General features: G+C 41.5%; 1 protein-coding gene across 6 annotated transcripts in view; it reads left to right on the forward strand.

The window, feature by feature from the left end:
- The first annotated feature begins 211 nt into the window (after positions 1 to 211).
- The window catches only part of LOC126922083 (protein grainyhead), a 161252-nt gene continuing 141639 nt past the window's right edge, over positions 212 to 19824 (forward strand). For 3 of the 6 annotated variants that reach the window (XM_050734290.1, XM_050734294.1, XM_050734295.1), the window contains exons 1-3: positions 212 to 1051; positions 4649 to 4973; positions 18723 to 19498. In XM_050734290.1, the coding sequence (XP_050590247.1) occupies positions 4911 to 4973; positions 18723 to 19498 (839 nt within the window). In that variant the 5' untranslated portion in view covers positions 212 to 1051; positions 4649 to 4910. The other 3 variants (XM_050734296.1, XM_050734292.1, XM_050734293.1) reach the window with 3 other exon arrangements.

The raw sequence follows: 19824 nt of genomic DNA on the forward strand, positions 1-19824 counted from the left end.
TCGTCGTCGCCGTCGTCGTCGTCGTCGTCGTCGTTGTCGTCGTCGTCGTCGTCGTCGTTGTCATCGTTGTCGTCGTCGTTGTTGTTACTACTGTGGTCTACGTCGTCGACGTCGTTAAAGCCGCGGCCTGCGCGAGCGTGCGCGTGTGCCTGAAGCCGGTGTACAAGTGTGAATCGTGGACAGACGATCCGGTTTGGAAAAACCGTTCCCGGTCCGGATCCTCGTGACTCGTCGAAGAGGGGTGTGCGCGAAAGGAACGATAGCGCTTGGTGACTGGCTAAGCGGAACGCAACGCGGAATGGACCAGAAACGAGGATAATGAGGTGCGCGGAGTGAATTTTGTGTTTTCCACGGTGCTTCTTTTCTACATCTCTTTCTCACTTGTGCGTCTAGTTGGAAGCAAACAACCGATCGATCCGATATCGAACCATATCGTGTCGATATCATTCGCGGAAACGAACAGAAAAAAAAAAGAAATAAAGAAAGGAAAAACCGTAACGACGATTCTTGTGCGTAACCACCGAAAAACCGTGTACATACATGTGGTGGTAGGTGAAAAACTAAAAAAGAACAGAAAGGGCTACCCGCGACAGTGGGTTCGCCCTTCGACGAGGAGCAGTCTCGAAAATCTCGTCGAAACTCGCGGCAGATTCACGTTTGGTACGGGTGGATCCATCGCGAAGGTGGTGACACTATCATCCGTGGAGATGTGATCCGGAACACAGGAGGGACGCTTAGTAGTTTGTAGTTGGCCCCCTCCCCCCTCGCCACCCTACCTGCACCCCACCAGCACCCCTCAACCTACCACCTACCACGTTCTCTACCACCTTCTTCTTACTGCTCTCCACGTACGTACACACGTCTACACGCGCGCACTTTCAAGCCATCGGCACGAAGATCGTCCATCAATCCAACTTCTAAGAAGAATATCGACTTTTCTTTATCGAATGCACAGAAGACTTCCTCCCTTACGATCCAGCGAGATACACTTCGAGATATACATCGAGATACCCTTCGGATACGTTTCTCTTTGTACGCTAGCTCCGACAAAGTGAGTATCTCGTCTCTAACCGTGGGATATCTTTCTGTGGATGGGATGTCGATCGTTTAACCGCGTCAACGCCGTGCACCTCTTTTCCGCGGATGTTCACCGGCTACCTGCACGATGACGCACAGGTGACGCGCAGGTGAGCCGCCGGTAAACAACTTGCACGTCGATGACAAGTGGGATCATCCGGTTCCTGTGTATCTCTTTTTCACATTTCTTTCGTCCAATTGACTCCAATCGATTTTTTCTTTCCTATTCTATCGCCGTAGGTCGTTTTAGATTAGCTTTAGATCAACTTTAGATCAGGTTTTTCCTATAATCGGTTTTTAGTCAAACTGTACGCTACAGCCGTGTGCAAGCTAGAGTTTCGAAGGATTACGTAAAACGGTGCACGTTCGACTGGTAAAAATGGGCTCGCGTTCAGAGCTGCAATTGCGTGCGTTCGAACGAACGAGACGCGATCAGCATACGCGTTCCTGGTAGAGCGAGTGAATGGAAGACTCGCAAATATAATTGGTCCCAGTTTAATGGTGGCTGCTAATGGAATCGCGCAGTCCTGTACGCAACGTAGATTTCTTTTGGCTTTACATAACGACGTTTCATATCGCGACCAGGAGCATAGATATTTGAAGAACATTCTCGAATGGTCCATATCTACGCACTTCGTCTCCATTATCTCGTCTGTCTTTCTTTTTTCTTCGTTCGATTCTTCATGGCCAAAGAGACAACACGTGTTAATCGCGAGAAAGGATGCTCAATTCCCACGGTCGAAAACTCGCCACTAATTCTCACTCCCGAAACACTGCACGAGGAGGACAGCACCTCTATAAAGTTGGAACGTTCGCAGGTAGTAAAAAGGAGGAGCGTCGTTGACTTCGTGGGCCAGGTAAGCTTCGAGACGAGCAAACATCTCGTTTTCGAAGGCCTCGAACGGTCCAAGCTTCTTATTCCGATTGGATCCACTTTTAAGTCGATCCAGTCAAGAAATTCAGAAGACACCTGCGACCTACGGACTCTCTCACACTCTTCTTCTTTCTCTCTTCGATTTCTATGTTCACTGTATGAGATCACTACGGATCAGTCGAATCACTTGTAAAAGGCCCTTGCCCACGAATCGATCGGACCCAAAATGCCACACGATAGACACCACGCAGCCGGTTAACGCGCCGACGTGCCTAGTGCCTCGTCTTCGAGACACCAGCTCTTCCACCAGCATGTACTCGAGCTCTCCGTAGAGGAGCTCGTTCCTCTTCGCAAAGGCTCGTCGAGTCCTCCGTCTCCGAAGGCATCGTCCACTGACGCGAAGCGAGGGAGTACAGGTACTTGAAATACAAACGGACCCACGGAGGTGGGTCCAATCTGATGCAGGGTTCCCTTTGAGAATCAGGTTAGACCGGCCGAACCTGCTCCTCTGGCTTCTCGTCTCCGGTCCGCGGTTGTATACCGGCTTCGTGTACCTACTCCTTCTCCCCAGTCGCCCCAATCTCCTTCTTCCGCGTAGTAGGTAGGCAACCAACCTACCTACTTCCCGCCACCCTGTTCCCTGAGAAGTCTCGCTCTTACACACGTAGGCCGGTTCATCCATCGCGTTCCTCTTCCTCGCCACCGACGAGTTCGCATAATCTTCTTCAGCCCCCGGTGTCTCGTCTTCCAGGAACACCATCCTCCTACTATCAAGCCTTGAGAAAACGAAGAAATCACGGAACAAACTGAATAGAATCGTCCTCGTCGGAGACACACGTCGGTTCTCCTACGCTTTCCTACGACCAACGACGGTGTTCACGGTTCTTGCTTCCTCGTTTACGTCTATTATTACACCTGTCTATCCGTCAGACAGGCGGTCGCGGGTTGAATTCCAGTTTTACGCGGCCTGCCCTCCTTCCTTAGCTGGCTACCGGTAGCCACGCGGTTGTAGTAGGAGGAGATGAACGAGCCGGGAGAAGAGGGAAGCCAACTGGTTTTACCGACTATCCACCTGGTGAACGACGACGCGGCGCAAGGGCCCGAAGACGGTGGAATTCGTGGTGTCCGACTGGTTTGGCCAACATCCACGGATTCCCTGGTTCGACCGGCCACCGCGCACGTGATAACTGAATCAACCAGAGCCATCGAACCTGCTATTCTGGCTTCTGAATCCGGCTCTCTCTCCTTCGTTTGTCCGCTCTTTGCTCGTCCACGAACAGTCGCGTGGATTCGCGTGGTCTCTCAGCCACCGCCGCCCTACCCGATGGCCTTCCTGATTCCTCCACCGATCTCGTTCTTCCGCCTGGACGTCACAACCTGACTTGCCTGGGCAAAAATGCGGCTGCAGCTTCCTGTTCGACCGCGACTTCTTCTTCTTCTTCTTCGTCTTCTTCGTCTTCTTCTTCTTCTTCTGTTGGATACTAAGGCGACCGGTTCGACTGCTTGCGTTCCTCTCTATGTTGTGGTTCCGTTGCGGCCAGATTGCCAGTTTCGCTTCTTTCTTTCGCGGTTGACGTTTAGGGAGTCTTTCACCGAAAGGAACGTGTTCCAGTATTCGAGAGACGAGACAGGAACTTTTCACTCTCAGCTACCTGGCGGCTGGATCGGTCGGTTCGCTTGTCTGACTGTCTGTCTGTCTTCGACGCCGGTTTATTACACCTGTCTATCAGAGCCGCGACCGCGAAACCGTTTCCAGTTTGACGTGCTTGTAGCCGGTTCAAATGAATGGAGGAGAGGCGAACCAGCTGGTCCCACTGATTGCACGTTGCGTAATCGTAAACGCGACAGAACGTACAATACGAGATTGACGTCTTCGCTTTGGTTAGCTCGTTTTGCAGCATGTTCAGTGAATGAGAAAAATGAAACTTTTAAATAATATATTTTCACGTTGATTATTGATGTCCAGCGTTCGGCTTCTCCTTGTCAATGGAGCTCTAATGGTCACCAGTGGACCCATGTTATTAAATTTACGATGATTACAATAAAACATATATTACTGAGCAAAAACGATTCCACGTAAATAAGTAGATTATTAGATTGTAGAATTAAAAGTGCTCCGAATGCTCTATAATTAGTTATTTCTATTGCAATGTAATGTATTTAAGAAAATTAAATGTTATGGTATAGGATAGAATACGTGAGTTTCTCACAAGCTAAGCAGATCAACTCAATTTTTCATACATTTCTCAATGTAAACTTTCCTCGGAATAAATAACGTTCTTCCATACGCGCTGTGTATCGCGACCAGATGGCATAAACAAACGGAAGTCTCAAGGCAAATTTAAAAAAATAGCGCTGTGACATCATTACTTTTCTTTACTGCCTGATACACGTAGTTGATCAATATGGCCTTTGAGTGACTCATATAAAATTCGTGTGGCAGTCGACGTGTTAATTACTGTTTTATATTTTTTTCTTTTTTTACCTTGACAATCCGGAATTCGACTGTCGAATATTCTCAATGACACAGCCTGACACGATCAAAATTGACTCATTAACGATACAATCTGCTTCTTACATCATACGCATAATGATCTCTTTCTGTTTTATTTTACCCTTGTTCTTCATTCGTAGTCTTAACTTATAAAAACGAAGGATTGTTGCATCTCTCTTTTTTATTTTCCGTTCGTTTCGCAGGTCCTCACTGGCTGCTCCTCTTCTTCCGTCCAATCACGTGCCATACAACGCTCAGCAGAAGACTGTGATACGCAACCCCGCATGCTTAGAACCCGTTCGTTCCCGTAGAGGTTAGTAGACGATATTAGTCGACCGCTAGAGAGAATCGAAGCAGAAAGGGAGAACTTTGGAGGAGGACACGACGTCGCGGGATAAGAGGCTCGTCCAGCGGAACGCCACGATTAGACGAACTGGAAAGAGAAGTGGAAGACTGCGCGGGAGAATGTCGACTTGCACCGACGAGGCCGACAACGCACCCCTGCACATGCAGGAGGCTCTGTCCCCGGTTAGTCCATTCTTATTCTTCCTACGTTACCAACGATTGTTTACTTTTCTTTCAAATCGTAATTAAAAAATTATTAGTATCCTACGATATTGCATAACGAAAGGAATAATTAACTGATAAAAAAATTTAATTAACCGATAATTCTCCAAGTAACTCGGAAATTTCGTCTCTCATTCTTCCATATGGAACTTTCACTGTTAGGTAATATGTCCCTTACATTCATATAATATTAATTTTGTTTCTTGAACATTCTCCAGTCCCTCGATAGAGGCTCGAATTTTCTTTCCTTGTGAAATTATTTAAAATAATTTACACTCGTTACTTGGAGTGTACATTGGGCGCATTAAATCTTATTATATCAAATCTTTGTATATAAAAAAAACAAGATTAAACGCGATCCAGTAGTCGCGAAATAAAAATTGTAAACTAAGATTGGACGGGGGAAATCGTTTAATCCATCTGTGAGGCAGAGATTATTTAGAGCCGAAGCGATTTCATCAGCTTCTAAATTCAACGAAATCTTCGCTGTACCACGTTAATCCCATTTACAGAGAAATAAATTTCTCATAAAATTCCCAAGAAAAGAACTCGAGAAATGCTTATTAATGCGCGGTAGAATCCGACAAATATAAATTCTACGATACGTGTAAGATTTTGAGGATTTCTTGGTAGATCCTTTGAGGGATGTTCGTGATTAACGTTCTCTGAAAGGATCGCGCCGCTTCGATTTCGACAATTCATGGAATGCATTGGCATGTTGCATGGGTCTCTTCTCGTGTGGGTCATCGCTTGACCTTCCTCCCTTTCTCTTTCTTTCTCGCCTCTCTCCCACTTTTCTACCATCGTTTCGTCGGTACCACCCGTTGCGTGAAATAACGAGAATGGCGGACCGACGAGATTATTGCCAGTTGCGTTGTTCCAGCGTGGAACTTCTGGAACGACCCTGAGACGCCGTCCAATGATGGACGTAAATACGTGGACCAAGGATTCAAAATCGCCTGTCGATTTCTCGAAAAAAAGAAGAAAGAAAAAAGAAATGAAAAAGTAGAACGAAATAAGATGTTTTCCTTCTTCCTTTTCTTTCTTCTTTTCTTGGGTTGATTAGGATAGCTAATTGCACGAAATGGAAACCGAATATCATTGAGGTTAATTGGGTATAAAGGTAAATAATCCAATTGGTTCGTAATTGATTCATTTAGCAGTTTCAAATTCTCTAATAGGAAGAAGATATTTTTAGTAGAAAGAAGATATTACTAATCGTACGAAATTTACAAAAACTAATTTCTGTATTTATTTTCACCGTAGTAGTATGTTTGTAGTATATAGTATATAGCATAGCCTATAGTATGTAGTGTAGGATATAGTATAGTCTGATTGGTACGGAGAGATCGACTAATTTTGATTTGGAACGCTCCAATTGAAAGAAAATACTGGCGAAGTAAGAAATTTTCGAGAAATAAGTTCTGCGTTTATTTTTGATCGCAGGTAATCTGATTGGTTCGTAGACTGACTGATATAACTTTGGAACTGTCTGGTAGAACGACGTTGCTTCTTTATCTTCATACTTCTTTCTTCCTTGATTTAATCTTCTGTGTTTATTCTCGATTGTGTGTAATTTGGTTGGGTAGACGATTCATTTTGGTTTCGACCTCTTGTTTGAAGAGAGTAAAATGCTGGAGGATTCGTTGACCTCTGCTAGTCACGCTGTTGTTTGTCTTAACGAAGACGCCTCGCAGGTCTGGCATGAGAAAAGGTGCGTCATAGAATCTTCCTTTCACGACGAATTTTTGGTGTTCCAGGAATAAGTTTAGAAGGTGCGTAGGAAGTCGTATAGATTCGTTGGTTTGTTCAGAAATTTCGGTATCTTGGTTATTCGTTCTCTACCTATTCTATTCTTCCTTAGAATAATTTCCTCTTGTACCACGCATATCATAATAATTTTTATCATGCTAATTTTTACTCCAATGTATCACAAATTAAATTTAATTCAACAATGTAACTCACGGTACGAGCGATTGATAAATATTCAAGAACATGTCGAACAACAAATTAATTCATATATTTATAACAAATAATTATATAAAAAAAGAATTCACAAACTTAGCGCGACGCAAGACAAAATTCAAAAAGGATTTTCTTAAATCCATTTTTAAGGTAAACGGGATAAGAAACAGATAAGAAAGACACGGTGGTTTCTTAAAAAAATAAAAAAATAAAAAAATATACGATCTAAGAAACAAAGATAAAAAGAAAATCTTGTAAAGGTATACAACGATTGAGGCTCTCGCACGAAAGGAAAGATTCGAAAAGAAGATGAAATCAAGTTTCTCTGGATCCAAGAATGATTCGACGATTGTATGGTGTCCCATTCGAGACGCAGGCCGAACCCTCAAAAAATCTAAACGAATTCCAATAGCTTATCGGTCTAGGGTGATGTGTATATCGTTCTGGGACGGCCACTCCTCGACACAGAGAAGCCTGAAAAGATTTTTACTGTCACCTGGCCGCAGGTTTTTAACCTCACAATAGTATACCTGTCGCTTAAAAGTGAAACTCTGTAGGACGAAAGCCCGTTATTTGCGTGGCGTTGCTCGACAATGGGAAGACCGCCGCTTAAGCGGCTCCCCTAAGAATCTTATGGGCCCCGGACATTACGGAGACCAAATCCCTGCTGGAATTATTACGCTTAATCTGGTCCGTGAACGAGGTGATACAATTTACGGCAATGGGATGGAATTTGCGTCGTTGCGTTGGTAACTCAACACGTGGAATTTCTTTTTTACTTTTTATTGTTGTCGTAACAGAAGCACGTAATTATAATTAAGATAAGAAATTAAGATAACGTTTAGGAATGTGGAATTTCGTTTTTATTTTTTGTTGGCATAACAGAAGTATGTAATTATCATTAAGATAAGGAATTAATTTAGTATTTAAGAAGCTGCGTTGGTAGGTCTGGGAATACTTAAAAAAATTTTTTTTTTGTTGCTGCGATAACAGCATAAATGTATAGAGATATCTTGTTAACTAAGTCTTCATACATATCTATTCGATCATCACAATAAACGTCAATCAATTTCCCCATTTATGTCGAAGGGTATAAATAATTACGCTTGCTTCTTTTTTCGCGCATGACTGAGTCAGTTACAAGGATTTATCGCTGTTGTCCAGCTCATAAAAATTAGATAAAAATGAACAGACTGGGGTGCTGGTAGAATCGATTAAAACATTAAACAACTTTTGTCAAAGCTATTCTACGTAAACCTCGTCGACAGTAAAACTAAATCTACATCAACCTACACGAATGGGGAAAAATTATGAACTACCTAATATTCAACGTGACCAATCCGTAATTTCTAAAAAAGATTAATTTTTGCCAAACCCATCTGCACATTTTCATTAAAAAGAAAAAAAAAATAGAAAAGACAGTAGATCTAAATGGTTTTAGCGTTCTAATTTAAATAAAATTTAGTCAAACTCCATTTCCTAAATTTTTACTAGAAATTTCATCAAGAAGTGACGCGAATTTCCATTTCCATGGAAAAATTTCCGTTTTCGCTTTACGATCGAGCAGTAAGAACGATTGCGAGATTTTCCATCCCAGCCAGAATCTTCGTCGAATACCGACATTCTTTCGCGAAGGCGAGCGGTACGTCGCCGTCCATTCGTGCGAGCATAACCACTCATGGTTGGAGTCTCGAACCAAGCCGTGTCTCGAACCACGGGCAAAGAAGGAAGAAGAGGAGAAGGAGGAGGAAGACGATTTTGCTGTGTACGATGACTCGCCGGATTTCGCGTATACCTGATACTTGGGTCGAAGGGAACGCACACTCACCGATCGTGCTATTCATTATCCAAGTAACCGGCAGAGATTACTTAATAGAATCCGCCAGACTCCCAACTTAGACTTTTTATTCGATTTTTTTCGTCGCAGTGTCGGAAAGGAGGAATAGAAAATCTTTTTGTTGCTTCTTTTCATCCTGTTGATTTTTTAAGATATATTCTTCTTCCCCCCTCCCCTTTTTTAGAGGGAATGGGAAAAGAATGTGTTTAACCCTTTCACTGCTTTTGAAGCTTAATGTGTGTCGATGGTAATACTCAATGTGCCGTATTATAGAAGATCTTTTTTATTCTCTTTACTCGTTTTTAAACTCGTTTAAACAAAAATACTTTGTGTTGAGCGAAACATTTTCGGCGATTTTTCAAAATTCCTAACTTTCGAATGTTCGGATTACCAAATTTTCCTATTATCAAATACTCTGCTATACAAACTTTCCATTTTTTCAATTTTTGAACTGACCCATTTCTCAGATACCTGAATCTTCAATCTGCCCGGCTCTCAAATTCTCTGATCTTTTAATTAAGGAACGCATGATATTTATTCCTGCTGTACGCATTCAATACCGGTGGCTACACGCAGTTGAAGATTCAACGGATAATTTATTCTTGGAGACATTATATTCGACAGAAATTGATATATATTACACTTTTAGCGATACTGCGTTAATTTTAGTGAATTTTAAAAAGGCTAAACGAGGCAGAATTCTCCATAAACCGATTCATAAGAATAATATAGAAAATTTAGTGTTCTGTCTGCTCGTATTTGGAACCGGAGTTAGTGGTGAGCCTTATTATAATAAAGACGACTCGATGTCGAATAAAATATACAACCAATGAAATCAGCAATGACGAGAATCGTTCCAAAAGGATTACAGGAGCAACTGATTACTTTTCCTCTAGTAAAAAGCGTTGCTCTAACCGTTCTGAGTAGTGTATAATGGGAACGGAATAATGGTAGCAAGAAATGTTAGCGAGAGTTGTTTGGAGATATCAATCAAAGATAATGGCGGTAGGAGAATTTTTGTTTTCCTCTCCAGCTACCAGCAACGCGAACTACAAATATTGTGAAAAAAAAATGATTTATTGCTCTGTACACTCTGGTCGGATGTTCAGTATACGCGCTAATTACATGAATAGTATCGCAGTGTCCGAGTGTCAACGATATTTCTTGCTTCTTATTCTTAAATTGTGATTGATGATACTGCAATGATAATAAACGTTCAATGAACGGAACCACCAGACGAATGCGATTGCGAAACTCTTCGAAGCGATCGATGATTTTCCGCCGACTGTTTAAGGCTGGCTGTTGGTTAGGAAATCTTGAATGAATGAATTTTTAAGGTTTAGAATTTACGAGGTGTCTCGGTTACTGGGATGGAAAGATTTTTAACTTCCCAACAAACTTTCGATTGTTCGAATTTTAAAGATATTTCGGATCCAAAAGTATTAAATCTGCAACGATTGAAATTAATTCAAATTGACATTACGAAAATTAAATTGCCAAATATTCGAAATCTCGAATATTTTGACTTTCAAGTACACAGATCTTCCTTCCGAAAATTCGAATAACCAAATTCTCAGGTATTCAAATATGCAAACATTCCGTTTGTCCTATTTGCAAAACTCGAACTTCCAAATTTTCAAATGCAAATAATCTCAGTCATTTTCCAAGCCCATAAATTCTCAACTCTGTTTGCCTGCATATCTCGAAGCTTGTTAATACAAAATTTCCAATTCTGCGACGGGCGGTTGGAAAAAAGAACGTATGTAATTCAACGGGCATAAACCGAGCCAAAAAAGATTTGCATAAAGCGTAAGTGAAATAGCGAGCGTGTTTACCATGGGGAAAAAGGGGAATAAACGATGGAGATATAGTGATACGATCGTCGACAAGCGTTTCTAGCAATTCCATTTAGCTTGGTTCGCCTGCGGCCACGTTCGCGGTGCTCGATACGCCAACAGGAAACTAAAAAAAATAAACAACGCATAGTGAACAATCGCACACAGTATTTCCATGATTACCGTGACTGGAAATAGCGACAGGAAGTCGCCGGGCGTAAATACATGAATATAATTAATAACGGTAATTTATTTCGGATCATAGTTGCGCCACTTTCGTTATTCAACGAAACTTAACACCGCAGTTGAACGCACACGGATCCACATTCTTCGCGACTAATAAACAATTAGAAACAATTATAAGAGCCATTCAGAGTGGCTACAGAACAGCCCTAACGTTGTACAATGATTTTCCACCGCAGTATAAACCGCTAATTGAACGTTCACGAGAGTCAAAAATGTATTTTAATAGGAGCTGCTTGGAAAGATCGCGACTGACAGACCGCGACGATAACGTATTTTTATTTTAGAAGTTTATGTGTTTTATGGCGCATGCAATTAAAGCGTACCACGGACTAATGTAATCCGAAATATTTATATCAAGTGGTATACTGTGCTGATAGGAACTAATGGGATAGAAGGAGATACGAAAGGAGTATCGAAGTTGTATCTTGTGAGGAGTTTCGAAACGCCCGAAATTTCCAACTACCTAAATTTCCAAATACGTGAATTTACAAAACCACGTTCCCGGAAGCTTCAATTCGCAAATGCGTAAATTCATAAGTATTGAAATTTACGAACTCTCGAGTCTGACCTTCCAAATACCCAAGAATCGCCAGAAATGCCTAAAAGTTTGCAAACTTCCAAATTTCCAAATTCTCCACACAACTTATTACGAGCATACCTGACGCAAGTCAACCCAAAGGAAAAAATTCGACGCAGCCAAAATCCAAGAAGAGGGCGAGAAATACAAAAAAAAAAAAAGAATGGAGAGCGAGTCGAAAACGAGGGAATGGAAGGAAAGAACGGGAAGAAATAACCGCGACGGGGCCGCAATAACAGAAACTCTGACAGGTGTTCCGCGAGCGGACGAAGCTGGATGCCCGGACACAAGAGAAGAGAGGAGCGGCCCGATATAACAAGGATTCAACGGCGTATCGCAAAAACCTTTGGACGATCGTGTACATCGTCTTGCGGAGGGGGATGCTGCGAGGAACGACGAGGCAAGAGAGAAAGAGAGGAGTGCAGGCAACAATGAAGGTTCTGCTGTGAGCTAGGACGCGTATACGCGCGCAACCGCTTGGAAGAGCGAAAGAAAGGCCCTTAACGATTCCACGTATCTTCGAGCTGGCGGCGCAGCTGCGTATTCCAACGACGTGATCGGCAATAAGCGAGCGCGCGCGACCCGCAAGAAGAAATCGACGAGGACGCGAGAGCAGCGGTCGCGCATCCGCTCGACCGACAGACGAGCCAAGGAGTATCGTCCGACCTGGAACAGTCTCTCACGGCCAGCAGGCCAATTAACTGTTATTATCAGCCGGTTCTTGCGTGTAAACAGAGGCTAGTCCCTGTTAGAAGGTGGTTAGAAGAGGCAACTCCATTCGAACTCGCTACCGCCCCTTTTTCCTATTATTATTAGAGGAATCGATGCAGGGAAGCGGGATGAATGGCAAGAAGGGAAGGCTTTTGGGGAAATGTTTATTTTGGGACAGTGATCAGGTCGGGGGATGATTGGAAATTTGTAATCTTTCAGTGTTACGTGATCCGGCCTAATTTTGATCTCGGGTTGGAAATTGATTTTCCAAAGTCATCGAAACGTGTTAGAATTCAAGAAGTTTCAATTTCAGGGTGGTTAATTGTATTTGACGACGAGTGGCAATTTGTAACTTCTTGGTGTGATTGGGAGTTAGGACACGGGAAATTTTAACCACGGAGTGCTAATTATACTGTATAATATGGCTGAGTTGAAGATACGAAAAATTTGATGGGATGGTAATCCCAGTAGTCACAAAGGTTCAGCGACGAGTGGAAATTTGAAATTTTTGCGCGTAATGAGGTTGCAGTTTAAAAAACAGTGGAAGATTTAGAGTTTAGCGAACGAGGTTATATTTAGCTTAGAAAGTTTGGAGAAATTTTAATTTTCCGGTGATGATTAGGCTGGGTGATAAATGGAAATCGGCAAACTGTTTTTGCTTGTAGCGGATAGTGATAAGTTAGTTTTTCTACGCCCTTCCGTTTTAGGAAGCTAGTTTGTAGTTTTGATAGCTTACGTTACGTTGGTTTTATTTATGACAGAGACGTAATGATACCGATAGATATTTTTCTAACCAACTTCGATTCAGTCTATTCCATGTTCACGTTGCGGATCATTGGTCTCTAACCATTGCTTTTTATTCGATCAGCTGACCGCATCAATGTCCACTCCCGGCAACTTATACATGTTTTACGACGACTGCTTTTTCTCCCACGGAAATGCAGTAACCACGGAAAATGGAAAAATCAGCGCGAGAAACCAAACTTCTCGAACGTTCTGACCAATCCGATCCAATTGGAATCCTATCTTCACCGCGTGACTTGCTACCGCACGATGAGAATGAAGTTGTAAACCACGCTGCTTCTATCCAGCCTCTTTTACCCGCAGAACCTGATAACCTGAATTATCCTTCATTCTTAATCGTTATCCACGTCGATATTCAAAGGAAGTTATCTCTAATTATTCGCTCGCAACGAACTCATGCAGCATCGAAGCACAATTTGATGACCATTCGGAATTAATTAGGTATAGAATTAACCGAGTAAAATAAGAAACAGAATGAAATAATAAAAAAATCACACGCTCTAAACCAACTTACCCAGTACGACAAAGACTGTTCGAGGACTATCTGAGAGTTAAATTCGAAAACCATTCGAAATCAATCAGGGTGTTAAATTTAAAAAGAGAAACTATAAACGAGACAGTACGAAACCATTAAAGATCGCTGGTTCCAAACGAACCTACGCAACAACGAGGAACGTTCGATGGCTATACCGGACAAAAATTTTACAGTTGCTCACTGAAATCAATTACGGAATTAACTAAGTAGAGAAAAAGGGAAAAAGAAAGAAATGAACGAGGAATGAAAAAAGAGAGGAAGAATCAGAAAGTCAGGACACAAGCAGGTACAAGGCCAATCACCGTCTAATAACTTTCAACACGTCTCTGAAGTACTATCGCGATGCCCGTGGTTACGTAATCTTCTACCTTGACAGCGATACTAGATTGAATCTATGGTACAAGGCCGTCGTTCGACACCCGGTCGTGTACGAGTTATTCAATAAATAATCCCGAGATAACATCCAGCAGCAGCTCTGGGAAACCGTAAAACGCGTATTCGTGAGCAGGATAAATAACGAATATTTCCTTTCTAATGATCCTCTTCCCTTTCATCCATCGATGTCATTTTCGAGTTGGCGCGTGTAGGACGTCGTAAAAACTAATAGATTCGGTCGCAGGATTGCATGTGAATCAACACGCTCGGACGACCGCGATAAATTTTCCTGGCGATCGGCGATTAGATTTCGAATGAAGTTGGTATACGCTTTCATCGACGAGTGATCTTAACGTCATGTCATGACCGCGGGAGGCTTCGTAATCGAGCTGATTAATATTCGTCAAACATCGACCACCGTGTGGGTTATTACGAGTGTTATCGTTCGCACACTCGTTTGGGAGGGATAGTGGGACTGGAGGGTGTTTCGAGTATAAAGTGAAATGGGCTTTGAGCCTTTGCACCTGCCCGAGCGATGCCTTTGGCGGATTAAATCAATCGAGGATTAATTCTTCACACTCTGACAAGTATTCCATAGGATTGACCAGTTACCATGGTGGTATATTCTCGTGGAGGCAGCTTTGAAACCGTAAAGTTTTTTTTCGGGTAGGAATAAATTGCAGTTAATTCTCTGAACACGATGGAAGTTTTTGAAGTGAGAAATTTTACTCCGAAAAAGAGAAGATTGTGAATGTGAATTGAAAGTTGGGTTTACAAACTGGGAAGTTTTTGAATGAGGTTGGGCAAAAGGATGGTAAAGTTAAATTACCGACAGATCTCTGTATCTTGAAAGGCATTTAACGCGATTAATCAGAATGTCCAACGCATTTCATAATACAAAAAATTGAGCTAAAATTTCTGATCGATGATATCGAAACTTTTTCGAAACTTCCCATAGTACGAAAGATTAAACGATTTATTATGGCAACAAAAGAAAAAAAAAGGAGCGTATCTAATATATTACATACATTCAGAAAAAAGATTTTGAATAAGTTCAGCCTTAACAACTTGGAATGTCATTAATCAACCCGTTAGACACGAAACAAACTGTACCAGGTATTCCCAGAAAAAAAAATAACTTATCATGTTGTCTGACCGATACCCGAGGCGACGACGGTGACTTGCCGCCAGTGAAACTCGAATATTAACCAGATGACTCACGATATTGTTAATTATGTTAATGGACGGTGCACGATCGTAAATGACATTGCATGCTCGTTCGTCCGAGGACTCCTCGAGAGATGTGAGGAAGGGAGAGAGAAGGTTCGCGGTAATTCGGCCTGATTCCATTGGAAAGCGCCATAAACCGCCATAAACCGACGACACGTGGGAAATTCCAAACGACGTCGTTAGCGTGATGGGACACACTTATTCACGAGACGGCGGCAACTTTCTGAGCTTAAGTCCCTCTTTTATTATGTCTTTCTTTCCACTCCTTTTTTAGGCACTTTTTTAAATGATGGAATTAGTCGTGGCATGAGCAGAAGCATTTTGCATCGTCTCTTTGTGCGAGCATGTTTAATTGTGTAATCAGATGAAGAAGATGCACACGAGATAATTCTTCCATCTCGAGTTTTTGTTATTACAAATTTATTCAAGAATATTATCGCGTTTTGTTCAGAGCGAGCGTTTATCGAATAACGTGACAGGATAAAATCACGCGTATACTAATACTGGCGACGTTATTTGTTCATAAGAATGTTCCGAGAATATTATGTAGAAATATTCGTCTTGCACTTCACATATCCATTTTAAGAATCATATATGCTAACTTTGAAGATCATTAATATCTCTGTAATCATATTTGTGTTTATCATAGTTTAGATAACAGACAACACACGATGATACAAGATACGTTTTGGTTTCATGTTCGATAAATTTCATAATTTAAACAATTTTTAGAAACGTTCCTCATCCTGTTGAATATACAGTCGTGATCCTCGTATCGTCAAAAAATTCCACCAATGCTTTCCGATTCTTCATATATCATTTTATTAGGACAAAGGCATATTATCTGTCAAAATATTTTCAGCTTTCTCAAAGCCACCAACAAATCCTACAGCTTTTCAAGAAACCAATTCCAGGAATTCGAACAACGGATCTAACACTTCACGCTCCCTTCGACCACAAAATCCTTGAAACGAACTTGTTCACCGATCGATCATAGTCACTTGACAATCTCAAACCAGTGGACCACGAATCAAGGAAACGCAAGAGCGCGATCGTTTGATTCAGAGAGTTTTCGCGATAGAGCCGCTTTCGAATCGCGATCCCTCGGCGCGATTAAATACCCGGCTTAACATTAGCCAACTTTAGATTCGTCTCGGAAATGAAAGTAACGCGGCGAGTTCTTCCCTGAATTTCGTGACGAAAAAGGATCACTTACGCGATGACTCCGTTAGAAAGTCGAGTGGACGTCGTGGTACTTTGATCTTTGCTGGCGCGATTAAAAATATTGGCCGATCGACGCGTTACCAGACACCTAGGGGATTAATTATTATTCGACTCGACTTCGGCTGGACTGGTCTCTACGGAGCGATTAACCAGCAGGATTTTTGTTGCGGGTCGATTAGCATTCGAAAATGTTAAACTGTCGTTACGACATAAAGTACCGCGACGTAAATTTCCGTGACTAAAACCGGCGGACCGTGCCTCGATAAAATAATAATTTTGTAGAAGTCACGCGACTATCGATAATTGACAAATGTTCGCGTAATTGAGAAGCTCGACTGGATCTTGGATTTAAAGATGCATGGATCGTTACAGGGGCTATCGTGGGTGAAATTTCACCCCTTATGATTTTCTTGATCCCATATTATCGTCTCATAATCGCATATTACAATTTAATTTTACTTGCAACCGTCGGGAATAATTTTCCATTTAGTCATGGAATAATAATAAAATAATCACTCTGACATTCTTTGTTCAACACAGAATGGTGATAAAATATTGAACTGTATTTGTTAGAATTTATTGATCTTTAAAGCAAAAAGGAAAGATACCGAGAAATGGTACTGAGATGAAATTTCATCCACCAATGTGACTTTACTTGATGATGGCTTTTATCATGATCGCACTGGAGTAATAAATTAGTAAATTACGAGTGATTGTACGTTTATGTAAAATTTAAAGATACAGTAATATACAGAAAAAGCGTCTACAATAAAGTACTAATTAACTTCATAATAACTAGAGAATGAAATAAATCTGACAACAATTTCTATAGAAATACGAATTTTATATAAGCATCTGACCTACTGATTATTGAAAATTCTAACGAGAGATATCTCGTGATAGGATTTTATTTATTTTGGTCCACAGGTCTATCGATATTCACAAGCCTACATACGCAACGTTATATAATTTGCTATTTATATAAGCTTCTAATCTCACACCATGCATGTTGGCTTCGTGTAGCCTACTTCAAAGCTTTCACGAATGCTGTCCTTACTTTTCCTGTCACTTGTCGACAAAGGATTCGTTCCACTTTCAATTCCCCATGGAACCTGTGATTCTCTGTAAAATATTAGGACTACACCCTCGTCAACTAATCTCCCTTGAAAATTTGCGACTAAGTATTGAAACCCTCAGCTGAATAGGTTGACGATTCATCTTTTGTTCTCGATAACATCCTTGAACTCGACCAGTGTTCTTTCAGTCTTTCGTATCGTAGAACGAGATTTTGAAGAAAAACTTAATTTATGAATTTTTAATTGGAATCTTGGTTACGTCGTATTTATAAAAAAAAAATATGATTGAAGATTTTGGAAAGTTAGAGACGTTAACTGGGTTTTAACTTTCAATTTTTATTGAAAATGTCAGAGAGTAACGAATGTCGGAATTTCGATCAAACACGAAGAAAGTAATAATTTAGAGTTGTATAAAATAAAAAGTATATCGATAAGAGAGTTTCTGTTAGAGAAGAGAAATCTGTCAATCAATCTGTGTGAAAACTTCCTCGCAGTGTTCAGAACTTTTCTAATCGCTTATGGTAATCGTACCCGCGTTCGCTAATGGTAGAGCCTTGACAGAACGAGAGGTTTAGTAGCAAATAAAAAGGCAAGTACCATAATTGAACTCGTCGTCTTGTCTAGTTTCTTTGAATATTCCTATTACGACTACTAAGAGGTAACTCTAGGAGAGTAGCTATCATCACGTTTGCCAGCGGTTGAGGTTAGCAAAAAACTGAGGAAAACGTTTAATAAAGTTGCCATTCTGTTTGGCTTGCTCGTGTATCTATTCGAAACCAACGAACGGTGACAAAATATTGTACATTTTGATGTACAGATAACAATTACCATCATACAAATTAGCTTTCTATAAATATAAAGAAACTGATCATGTCAATATTCTAAAAAAATATTCTAAAAAAGTTTATATAAACAGAGTTCTATCGCAGATATAATAATTCACCGCTACAAACGATAACTTTCCCTAACTTTTTATTATCACAATAACATTTTCTTTGAAATTCTAAAATTTTCAAATGCACAAATTATTATATTTCCACGTTTCTAAATGTACAAACTTTTGACTACCAACGTTTTTTAATATCCAAACTCGTAAACGCGCAAATTTCCGAAAGCCCAAACGTTCACATTCCCAAATTATCCAATACTTTTCACTTCTCAAATGCCCAAATTTACGAACGTCTAAATTTGAAAACGCTCAGATTTCTAAGTTTCCAAATTTTCCCGAGCTACCCCAGATTTGTCAGCTTAAACCAATCAAAGGCACTGGTTTATTGAAATCTTTGCTATCCTAGGTGCAGGAGGGGCCAGTGTCCCCGGCGTCCTCCTCGCTGAGCAACCAGAATCAAAACGAGAGCGAGCAACAGGTGTTGCTGGCCACGATGCAGCCAGTGAACGTCCTAGACCTGCACGAACCAGCGACGGTTCACTCTCTGCATCCAAAATACCATCATCACCACCACCGTCACCACCATCATCATCACCATCATCCCCATCAACAACAACAACATATCCAAACTGATCCGGACGACGTTCAGCAACGAGCGACAGACGACACCGATGGCCGAGTGACGCCTGGCACCGATGCAGCGGCCGCCAACACGACGCTGAGCGTCGGTGAGCATAAGATGATCGATTTAATTTACAACGACGGTCAAAAAACCGTCATGTACACGCACGACAAGGAGATCATCTACGAGAACGAAGCGGATCGCGTTCAAGTGGTCGAGTATCCACCACCACCACCATCACCGCCATCTCCATCGCCACCCTCGGCAGTCACAAGAGCTGGGTTATTGCCACCCACGTGTGTTACTCCTAGATCTGGGTCAGCCACGACCGCGTTACATCTGCATCATTATCCTCAATTGCAGTTGCAACACGAGGATGATCTTCCACCCAGTGTTCGCCATGCTGTAAACGCAACGGTTCCAAATTGTGCGGCGGCCACTACTACGACTACCGTGTTGGTTCTGTCGGAATTGGTCGCTGCTGACCCTGCGGCTGGAGCTGCTGCTGCTCAACAACTCACTCTTACTGCCGCTGCCGCTGCTGCTTCCCTCCGTGCAGGGTAAGTGTTTAATGATTTTTGTTATTGATACCACTGCGGATCTTTATGTAAATAAATATTATTCAATTTGTTTTATGGATACAATTTAAAAGATGAAACTTAGCGAAGCATTCATACCGCTCTAAACATTTTTTAACAATAGTATTTATGCTCTCGTGGGTACAGTCGAAAGAATGAAATTTAATTAGAAATTTCTTTTTTGATTAAATGTTATAATGGATACTATGCATAGGACAGTTTATATATTTTTGATACATTATGTGCATACTATACGTTTGCATACTGCACCGCTAAAATTTCTATAAATGCATAAAAATTCGCAGCTC

This window comes from Bombus affinis, chromosome 11 (genome assembly GCF_024516045.1).
Source record: "Bombus affinis isolate iyBomAffi1 chromosome 11, iyBomAffi1.2, whole genome shotgun sequence".
NCBI classification, from domain to species: domain Eukaryota; kingdom Metazoa; phylum Arthropoda; class Insecta; order Hymenoptera; family Apidae; genus Bombus; species Bombus affinis.